The sequence below is a fragment of the Amblyomma americanum genome, chromosome 1 (genome assembly GCF_052857255.1).
Source record: "Amblyomma americanum isolate KBUSLIRL-KWMA chromosome 1, ASM5285725v1, whole genome shotgun sequence".
Taxonomy (NCBI): domain Eukaryota; kingdom Metazoa; phylum Arthropoda; class Arachnida; order Ixodida; family Ixodidae; genus Amblyomma; species Amblyomma americanum.
The window spans coordinates 312,697,570-312,708,866 of NC_135497.1; the positions used below are offsets into that span (position 1 = coordinate 312,697,570).

General features: G+C 48.7%; 1 protein-coding gene across 1 annotated transcript in view; it reads left to right on the forward strand.

Moving 5' to 3' along the window:
• Nucleotides 1-2,380: 2,380 nt before the first annotated feature.
• LOC144120167 (uncharacterized) overlaps nt 2,381-11,297 on the forward strand; it is a 77,702-nt gene continuing 68,785 nt past the window's right edge. The window contains exon 1 of the mRNA XM_077652593.1: nt 2,381-2,521. Within this exon, the coding sequence (XP_077508719.1) occupies nt 2,381-2,521 (141 nt within the window). The remainder of the gene's footprint in view (nt 2,522-11,297) is intronic.

An 11,297-nucleotide genomic window follows, 5' to 3' on the forward strand; every position in this document is an offset into this window, starting at 1 on the left:
GTTCAAATCGGGTTGCGCTGCAAATTGTTCCGTAATTCGTGTTTTTTTTTCGGGTCATTGTTGACTGCAAAAAGACAATTTACTATAAGCGCTCGTTTGTGTAGTGGACATGAAATGTTCTGTTATTTCGCTCATTATTTCATTAACATGCTTGAAAAAATGGCACGTTTCAATGAAAAACTGTTGAACAAATTATATATTTAATTTTTCCTCATTGACTGCAATTATTTTGTCCGTACATTGTCATCTCCTGTGCAGCCTTTCGCGTCTCTGCAAAAGCTACGTCCCTTATTAATAATTAATTGTTTTTGAGGAAATGAAAGGTGCAGTAATTGTTCCACTTTCAGTGTACACTTGAACCTCTTCGTGAGGGAAGCGACGAAGGAAGGAATGAAAGACGGATTTGAGAAAGAGATGTCTTAGCAGAGGGCTCCTGATTAATTTCGAGCCCGTGTGATTCTTTAACGACCAGTGTCATCGAACACCACACGGGCATCTTATGCATATCACCTCCACCTAAACATAGTCGCCGCGGCCAGGATTTCATCTACGTCCCCGGGCTGAGCGGCAGAGCACCATAATCAAGGCACCATCGCGACGGGTACCTCTGCCTATGTTTATACACTGCGAAAACCTTTATTCCTTTTATTCAACATGGCAGCGACCATTTTGAAGCCTACAAAAAGCCTTGTATCGTATGCGCGACGGGAAGCCTGCGCAGCCCGCGCATAAAATGTGTCTGATACGCACGCAAGGACTTGCCCTTGCCCTCTTTTGCTGCTTTCAATATAAATACGCGCGGCTCAATAAAGCTGGGCACCCCCCCCCCCTCTTTGGCTTCGGCGTACCTGTACGTCGATGCATGGTGTCAGAAGTGGCTAACTTTGACGCCCACTTCTCGGAACATCGGCACGGACTGAAGAAGCAAGCCGCGGAGCGGATTTCCTACGCCCACCCGATGCACTTCACCTCAAAGGGGATATCGCGAAGAATTGGCAGCTCTTCAAGCAGAAATTCGAACTATTCCTGACTGCGACAGAACCAACAGGAAAGCCTCGACCAGAGCCAACAAAAACTGCACTTCTGCTGACTACCGCAGGTGAAGAAGCCATTGAGGTATTTAACACCTTCTAGCCGCCGCGGTGGCTCAGTGGCTATGGCGCTCGGCTGCTGACCCGAAAGACGCGGGTTCGATCCCGGCTGCGGCGGTATAATTTCGATGGAGGCGAAATTCTAGAAGCATGCGTGCTGTGCAGTGTCAGTACACGTTAAAGAACCCCAGGTGGTCGAAATTTCCGGAGCCCTTCACTACGGCGTCCCTCATAGCCTGAGTTGCTTTGGGACGTTAAACCCCCATAAAACAAACATATTTAACACCTTCACCTTCTCCGAAAACGAAAGCAACAGTGACTGTGCAACGGTAGTCAAAAAGTTTGAGTGCTGCAAGGCCCAACGCAATGAGGTATACGAGCGTTACTTGTTCAGGAGGCGAGTGCGGAAACCAGGCGAGTCATTCGAGCACTTCTTGCGGGTTTTAAGGACTCAAGCACGGCTGTGTAACTTTGCAGGGTTACTAGATTCAATGATCGGAGACCAAATTGTTTTTGGTACAAATGACGACAAAATACGAGAGAAGTTATTAAGAGATAACAAGCCGACTCTCCAGGCGGCAGAACAGACCTGCAAGGCCGCCGAAGCAACAGCCGCGCATCAAGAAATGTGGGAACGAGACCACAAGCAAGTAGACCCGGTTCAGAAGATGCGCTCTGGTCCTCGGGAAGAGCAGCAGGCCTACAACTGCCAAACGTACGCACGAACACACGCACCGCGGAGCTGTCCTGCGTTTGGGCGCACATGTCGCAAATGCCAGCGAAAAAACCACTTTGCCATCTGTTGCAAAGCAAAGCAACAAATCAGCGAGCTCACTGGTGTCGAGGAGGAATTCGATATACTGAACGTGGCTGTGAGGAGTGTGGTCAGGGAACGCGACTGGCTTGCTCAATCAAACGTTGGCAAGCAGTCAGTTCGCCTGAAAGTTGACACGGGTTCCCAAGCCAACATTCTTCCCCTCAGTGTCTTCAACAAGATGCAGCTAAAGGCACTACTGAAGCCCAGCTGCGCGACTTTGCGGTCCTTCGGCGGAAGCAAAATTGATCATTTTGGCATCATTACGTTGCAAGTAGAGTTAAACGGTCACAACTCCGCCCTGCAATTCTTTATCGTGAGGAAAGGGCAAGCCATACTAGGACTTGAAGCCTGCGAACGCCTTCGGCTTCTTTCTCGGCAAGTGCGCAGCGTGTCGCAAGACTCAACAGAAAGAGTGGTAGATCAATTCCGCCATCTATTCAGCGGCACAGGCTGCGTGAAGCGTCACTACCATATGGTTCTCCGCGTCGACGCTGTGCCGGTCGTACAGCCAGCGCGACGGGTGCCACTAGCCCTTCGGGAGCCGCTGCGGGAGGAGCTGCAGCGTATGGAACAGGGCGGGATCATCGCAAAGGTGACCGAGCCCACAGACTGGGTAAGCCCTCTTGTAATTATGCGCAAAAAGGATGGACGGCCTAGAGTATGCATGGATCCGAGAAAGATTAATGATTGCATCAAAAGGGAGCACTACCAGATGCCGACGCGAGAAGACACAGAGGCGGAACTGGCAGGAGCAGCAGTTTTCAGGCGCCTCGATGCAAACGCTGGCTTCCATCAGATACCGTTGGACGAGACAACCTCAAAAATGTGCACGTTTGCAACGCCTTTTGGGCGGTACCGTTTTTTTTTTTGAGACTACCCTTTGGAATTTCTTCAGCACCCTAAGTTTTTCAAAAAATTCTTACTGAAATCTTTGAGGGTCTCCCTGGCGTGAGGGCGTATGTCGACGACATAATAGTGTGGGGCACGTTGACCAAAGAGCACAATGAGCGACTAAGGTTAGCGCTAGAGGCGGCGGAACGTGCTAGGTTTAGCTTCAATTCGGCCAAGTGCACAATTGGCGTGAAACAGAATTCCTAGGCGACGTAATCAGTAAGGAGGGTGTAAGGTCAAGTTCCTCCCTGATACAATGCATGATGCAAATGCCAGAGCCGAAGGACAAGCAGTCGGTGCAGAGAATGCTCGGAGTATCAAACTACTTCAGCAAATTTTTGCCATCGTTGGCGCACAGAACAGCATTGCTACGAAGTCTACTAAAGCAGGGCACAGTGTTTGAATGGACGGCGAAACACGCAAAGAGTGGAACCAGCTGGGCAAATGCATGAGCAAACAGCCACTACTGTCGCTTTTTGACCCTGCGAAAGAAACCAAGATATCCTGCGATGCATCACAGAACGGCTTAAGCGCTGCTTTGCTGCAGTGTCATGATAACGTATGGAAGCCGGTCGCGTACGCTCTAAAGCTCTTACGGAAGCCCAGCAGCGATATTCGCAAATATAAAACGAGGCGATGGCTATCTTGTATGGCTGTGAAAGATTCAATCATTTCACGTATGGACGTCAGGTTATCGTAGAGACTGATCACCGACCTCTGATTGCTATATCACAGAAATCAATAGGTGACATGCCACCTAGACTGCAACGCTTCTTTCTGCGACTACTTCGATACGAAATCAAATTGGTTTTTGTTCCAGGAAAACTTCCATTCTTGGCTGACATGCTGTCCCGGGCTTCAGTCAACTCCGTGAAGTTCTACGCCGACAGTGAAGATGCAGAAGCACACGTCGTGAGTGTGCTCGCGTCTCGCGTGAGCCATAGAACTTTGACGCGACTAGCCGCTGAGACTACCAAAGACGAATACTTGAGCAGTGTGCTCTTAAGTCTGGGCAGAGGCGAACCAATCGAAGGCCAGCTGAAGCCATTTACTAGCGAGCTGTCGCAAGTCCAGGGAGTTCTGTTAAAGGGTTGCAAGTTTGTGATTCCCGCTAACATGAAGTGCGAAATACTAGAAAAAATTGACCAAAGCCACTTGGGCATGAAGAAATGCAAATCGAGAGCCCGAGAGGCAGTCTTCTGGCCGGGCAAGAATAGCGACATTGAAACCTTCGTTCAGACATGCGCGGTGTGCAGCAAATACTCGTACAGTCAGCCATGCGAGCCGCTGCAGATGCGCCCAGTGCGTGAGCAACCGTGGCACCGAGTTGGCAGCGACATTTTGTACTACGGCGGTAGGCCTTATCTCTCCGTTTACGACGCGCTGTCCAACTTCCCAGAGATGGAGCTGCTCCAAGATACATCGGCTAGCACGGTCATTCAAGTAACCAGCGCTATCTTCGCGCGATACGGCATACCTATGGAGGTGTGTTCAGACATAACGGACCCCCTTTCTCAAGCAACCAGTTTGCAGCCTATTCAAGGAAATACGATTTTCTTCATATCACGTCTAGTCCCAGATACCCACAATCGAATGGCTTAGCAGAAAAGGGGGTGCAAGTGGTCAAACGGATATTAAAGAAAACCGCTGAAACCAATCAAGATTTCTGGCTCGGTTTGCTTGCTTACAGGACAACCCCACCGGAAGGTGCTCCACCACCGGCAGCGATCCTTCAGTGTCGAAAGCTGCGGACAACGCTGCCAGCTATTCAAGATGGGCCTGGTTTACATATTGTCAAGTATCGTCAGACGATGAACAACCATTAACACCTCTTAGCCAAGGTGACGTCGTTCGCGTGAATAAGCTTTTCTGGGACAAAAAAAGCAAGGGCCACGCAGCACTGTGCTCAACCCAGGTCCTACAACGTGGTCACAGAAGATGGGAGGCTTCTGCGCCGCAACCGAAAGCATTTGATGCCTACGAAAGAAGCATTTCGGCGTGAGCTTGAGGACGACAGCGAGGGCGCCTCCGGAAACGGTGCATCGCAGCCGCGACCAGTGACGCCTGATGGCGGTGCAGTGCCAAGCGCTCCGGTTTTAAGACGATCACAGAGACAACGTGTACCCCCGCGACGTTTGGAATACGGCAGAAACTTTGAGCAACACTCTTCGGTTATTGTTTTGTGAATTGAGCTGATGTAATGCTTATAACTTTGCTCTCTGTGCTTTGATTCTTTTTATTCCGAAAGAAGGAAGATGTATCGTATGCGCGACGGGAAGCCTGCGCAGCGCGCGCATAAAATGCATCTGATACGCACGCAAGGACTTTCCCTAGCCCTCTTTTGCTGCTTTCAGTACAAATACGCGCTGCTCAGTAAAGTTGGGCTCCCCCCCCCTGGCTTCGGCGTACCTGGACTTCGATGCAGGAACCGGACGTCGTTAGCCTGAGCAGCGCTTAAATAAAATGATGCTAATACTGAGATGAATCATTAGTACCTGTGTTTTGGCCCGTCAGTTCTAAAGCGTGCTTATCCAACTTATCGTCAAATTAGGCAGCGTCGTGAACTGCATGCTCTAAATGAAGTTTAAAATCATACGGCAACTGCAAGCAGACTTCTAGAATGAGCAAAACATATTCGCTAATTTTCATTGCAGTATACTTCGCTCTGGGCAGTAGAAAACTGCGTTCTCTAGACGAATTTCCGCATATAAATCACGTTCAACCTGATTTTGAGGAAATTTGTTCAGGGTGCAAGAATAAATCGTGTAACATCGAGTTTTCACCGAAGACGAAGGGCCCTGTAGTACGCTATAGCGAGAAGTTACGCGCGCTCCTGGCAAAGAGGACAGTCCAACTCTCATTGGAATGCAATATTTCTGCTATTCTAACCCTAAAGGAGTCAGAACCTAAAAGGCAGAAGAATACTGAACACTCCTATTTTTTTCTCACGACGGCAGAAAATTTTTCGGCATTTAAGTTCACGCGTCTCCTTTTGCCCTCAGGCGGCGCTAATAGTGAGCTGATTTCGGATGGATCTGGAGATCGTGAGCGGTAATACGTCTGTGTATTTATTTATTTATTTACCACCTATTCTAGAAATTTTATGTATTCTAGAATAACGCCTCTCTTCCGAAGGCATATTTTCCGGCGTGGTGCTCCGCGTGCAACACTTCCGGGTGCATTTTTCTTCCTTTCTCCTTCACCGGGTTCCGTAGGTGTTTCGGGGGTTCCCATCATTCGTGTAAGTTTACCTGCAAACTTAATCGCGTTGCCTGGGTTGACGCTTACGGCACGACTGAACGAACTGGGCCAGAAATGCGCTCTGCTTCACCGCAGCAGCACTGCGGTGAATCAGAGGGCATTTCTGGCCCCGTTTGTGCCTTGAAAACTGTGCACAGAGAAGCCTTGGACATTGCGGAACACAATATTTTTCCGAACAGCTGTGAACTGATAGCGTTTTCGCGTGGTGGATTGGCATTGGATGGATGGATGGATGGATGGATGGATGGATGGATGGATGGATGGATGGATGGATGGATGGATGGATGGATGGATACGGCTGAACCCTTTACATCGGGCGGTGGCTCAAGCCACCTAGCCATGTCTTGTGAAATGTTACTCCTGTCTTGCTTTTAGCCACCAATCAGATAACCTTCGCTTGGTTACTTCTAACCTCTTAAAATCCACTTTCCCTTCACTATCCCTAAACCCCAATGCCTTGGGTAAGTCAGCCCCGCTGCCTTCCACTGTAGGGTGAAGCCCTTTACAGAAAAGTATCAAGTGTTCAGCCGTTTCCTCCTCCTCTCCGCACGCAATGCACAAAGTGTCTATCTCCTGGTACCTGACTCTATACGTCTTAGTCCGCAAAACTCCAGTCCAGTTACGCATTTGTCGCCGCCAAGCGGCACCAGATGGCGGTACTCGGCAGATGTCCACAAAGTTGTGCGGCGTCCACAGTCGTTACGCGGGCGACGTTCAGCAGGCATTCGAAGTCAGGAATGAGCGTACCAGCAGTTTTACAAGCGGTTGTTCGCTTGTGAAGACGGCAGCCCAGCCGATTATGCCAGGTTTCAACAGTTCGCTATCTTCCTCGCTGCCCTGCCCACGAATGTGGGCTCCGAGTGCGCCGCTGGCATCACTGCGGTAGGGCGACCCGTGCGAGTGGTGCGCATCTGCTGCGACGCCTGCAGGCACGCTGTCTGGGTACGTTCTGAATGCTTGGCGAAACATTTCCCCCCTTTTGTGTAGCGCCTAGGGAAACAAACCATCTGGAGTCGGCCTCCAATATTGCGGGAACAAATTATAGCCTCCCCAGCAACCCGCGAGCGGTCAGCGGTCGTTTCAGCAGGCGCTGCTGTGCGCGCCATCTGGAGTGCCGTTTTATATAGTCGAAAAGGGTACGCACGCAGGGTGTCCTTAGAGCTTGTTGCGGAGGACCGTCGTCACAATGTGCAGCGTTAACGTTGCCGTAGCTTCCCGGCTGTAGCTTCCGTTGAACTGAAATGGTTTATGGGGGTTTAGCGTCGCAAAGCGACTCAGGCTATGAGGGACGTCGTAGTGAAGGTATATGCTTTAGTAAAACGAGCTTTTGGGCAAGTTGGTTACTTTGCTTCCACATAACTGCTGCGTAAAAAATTACGAGCACAAAAAAGGGGAGAAACACATACGACACGGACAAAGCTGCTTTGTCCGTGTCGTATGTGTTTCTCCCCTTTTTTGTGCTCGTATTTTTTTACGCTGCAGTTATGTGGAAGCGTAGTGAAGGGCTCCGGAAATTTCGACCACCTGGGCTTCTTTAACGTGCACTGACATCACACAGTACACGAGCGTCTAGAATTTCTCCTCCATCGAAATTCGACTGCCGCGGCCGGGATCGAACTCGCGTCTTTCGGGCCCGCAGCCGAGTGCCATAAGCACTCAGCCACCGCGGCGGCAAACTGAAATGGAAAAGGGCAACAAGAAGAAGTGATTTCTTTCCTGGCGCTGTTTTGTTTTCATTTTTACTCAAGAGAGTACTGCGACAGGACATCTCGGGCCAGTAATGGGTGTTCAAGACGAAAATGCATCTAGCTTAAGTCTATGGCGGGAACTTTCTAGATTAACAACAGCGGTTCCGAAGCAGCAGCTCCCGCCTCTTGTACTATCCAGATAAGTTATCAGTCGTAGCTTGGTTCGCAGTAGTGCTAATCTCTGCAGCGCCTCACATCTTGTCTGTGCGGTGAGGGCTCTCGTCCCACAGCTCGCGTGCCGTTATTTTTTTTTCGCTGCTTTCTTAATAACTTCGCTTCACACTTCGACTGGATACAGTCAATTACCACTTGAGCAAACTTCAGGGGACCAAAAAGATATGGTGGTTTCACTGAAAATCCGATCAAATGAAATCAGCTCGCAGCGGTTCGTTTTAGTGAACCGAAAGAAACAGCAAGAGTTCAGATGTTTCCTAAATGCATTAATTTCACAACGCTGCGCGCAGTGTATGTTTAGAACTTCGAATAAAACGCAGTATTTTCTGCCGAACCTTGATACTTAATATTGGCGTTTAAAACATATGATGATATGCCACTCTGAAAACAAAGACCATTCCGCAACTCAAGAGACGCGATTTCAACTTGGCTGCAGCTATGGGTATACGTCTAAGGCAGTTGCACCAGCAAATTCGCGTGGCTATTGCTCGGGATGAAAGCTTGCTGCGTAGCCGTACCAGCCTTATAAGCACTTGGGGCAGCCCTCACTTTCGCAAGTCAAATTGCGCAAGTTAGTCAGCTGCGCAATTTTGAGGTAGCAGTGTCCGCAGTTTTGCGGATGAATATATTGCTGCACGTGTGCTGAAGTGACGCGTTCTGATCTGCCAACAGTGCTTCAGCATTTTCCAAAATACTCGTTGAAGGGAAGAAAGTTGAACTGTGCTTAAATACTTCAACTTAACGTCATTTCCATTTGACGCAATGGCATTTCAGCGAAGTATGTAGCAAAAGTTCGTTTATCTGAAATGTTTGTTCAAATGACGTACGTTCAAGCGGTATTTCACTGTGCATCGCTCGTGTTTGAGTACCTGGTTCGGCCACTGAGAGCTCCTCGCACTGCATGTATTTTAGAGAAGGCTGACCGTTCGGTGAGTTTTCTCAGCCAACCTGTTTTACTTTTTCACGCTACAGTTCACAGACACCGGGTGCACACTTACATAAGTAGTAGCATCACGACGACCACTGGCAGTGATTTATAAACGACCCCTGCTCGCACTTTTCTGTCTCTTCCTGGAAGCAGTATTTCTCGGTTCTTCCCGTCTTCCACCGCTGCTGAAGTTGAAGACGAAGGAAAATCAAGTTCTCTTCTTTAATCGTTTTTCCTTGACCTTCTTTTCAACTGCAAATTGGCAGTTCTGAGCTTGCTGCTTGCAGTATTTTTCGTTGACGTCCACTTCGACTGCCTTTAGTGAACGTGCGCGTATAGCGCTCAGACGTCGTAGCTTGTTTTGTGTCGCAATTCCCAAGTCGTCACTCGGAAGAGTCTCGTTACATTGATGTACCGATCTGTGTCTAACACCGTCGGCACATCGGCGGAATTTGCCGCTTGAAGAACTTCCACGGTTCGTCTTTCCTCCGACCTTGTCGGAATGTTCTATGGTAGGAAGGAACGTGCTCACGATTTTTCAGAACTTCTTCATCCGCTGCGTTTCTCCCCACAAGGTATACATATAAAACTCTCAACCAGCTGCTCAGCAGTCCAAGAAAATGTCTCCAAACGGAGGTGTCTGGCGCTGAATTTCAGATACGTGATTCACCGCAAATCGTTTCCATTCAGAGGGCTCTCCCGCGACCCAAAGCAATGATGTCGTCGATTCAGTCCAGAAATGTGCCACATCCCTTCAGGCGTTTCCTGATGTGCCCACTCAGTCTTACCGCCAAGAGACAAGCCGTCAGATTCAGACCCGGAAGAAGGAACTGCTTGATAGGAGCGATCCTTGACTTGCAAATTATAGCGGTTTGAAGTTGCAATCCCATACACAACTTTTACGCAGATGTAGACCACTTCTCCGTATTCAACTGGACTAGCGTCAGCGGATAAGTTTAGCACTGTTTTGATGGCAAGCTCGATTGTACCACTTTGGTAGCAGCGTCGCACCTGAACTCTTTATAATTCCTTTAGTTCCTCGCACCATCGCATCTATTCTGTGCCTATAGGTCCTGCACGTGGTATGCAGGGGAAGCCGTGCAGGGGCCGCCGTGATGATACACTTAGCTTCGTCACACATCTTTTGGGCTTCCTCACATGCGCAAAAATTCCGGACAAACGCATTTTTCGACGGGAAAAAGTTTACGAACGCAATTTTTTCATATATCGTAAGGTTTCACTATAACAGTCAATATATCCGCAGATGTTCCCTCGGTAGACTAGCATTTTCTTCGTATTAACGTATTTTTTTTTGTCGTCAAAAACGTTCCTCATTGGTTTTCTAGGCAATTTTAACTACTCTATGCCAGCGATAGATGAACATTTAAAGAAAGGGTTTGCTACGGGTCTTAAGAATGGACCATTACATTCAATATTTCCTAACAATACCTTACAATATTCCCCAACTGCCTGAATTAAAGGTGGTGTCCAAATCATGGACTTGTTTTCCGCTCCCGTTGCCATCCACATATCCAAGGAGTGCGCCAGCAGTAACGCTGTGTCCGGATAGCCTTCTTCCATAGTCTGATGATGAGTCGCTGTCAACAAAAGGGGATTCGCCGTGGATCGGATAGGAACTCGCAACATTCGCCCAGTTTTAACTTCACCGGCTGGTCGATATGTCTCTGGTTTCATATGGCGCTACAGAAACCGCAATGCGTATCCATCGTTCTCCCTGATCTCCATTTGTAAAAATGTCCTTTCAATGTCTGACACCAAAGCTATTCTGTGATTTCTGAAATTCAGCAGCTGCGCGACATGGTCGGTTTCAAATTCGGACTGCTCTCTAAGAGGAACACTAAGGAGAAATTCAAGTTAGCTGGCGTGTATAGTTTACCGCGTTCTAATGGCAAAGACGCTAGCTTCACTCAAAACGGAGATTTCGTAAACCGGAAAAGGCCTAAAATCTAAGTGCGGATGCCGCCATCACCGGGAGGATTCGGAGTTGAAATGCATGCGTCGGCACAGTTTTTTGAGCGCGTGTCCCAATGACTAGGCTAACAGCCATTCACTTCACAATGGTGATCACGAAGGTTTTTTTTGTTTTTTTGTAGACGTCACGAGTATAAAACCTGTGGCGGAAAAATGTTAAAATGCAATTTTCTAAGCAATAAATGTATCTTTTGCGGCCGGACAAACACGAACACAGTCAGAAAGAGCCGAGGGATCGATTTTTTCCAACAACAAAAATTCGATGCAGTTCTCTTCAGCGTCCCTTTAACGTCCCTAAGGCTATAAGGGACGCCGGGGTCGAGGGCTACGCGGATTAATTTCAATCACTTTTCTTTAACGCGCGCTGACATCGCCCAGCACAAGGGTGTTTTTGC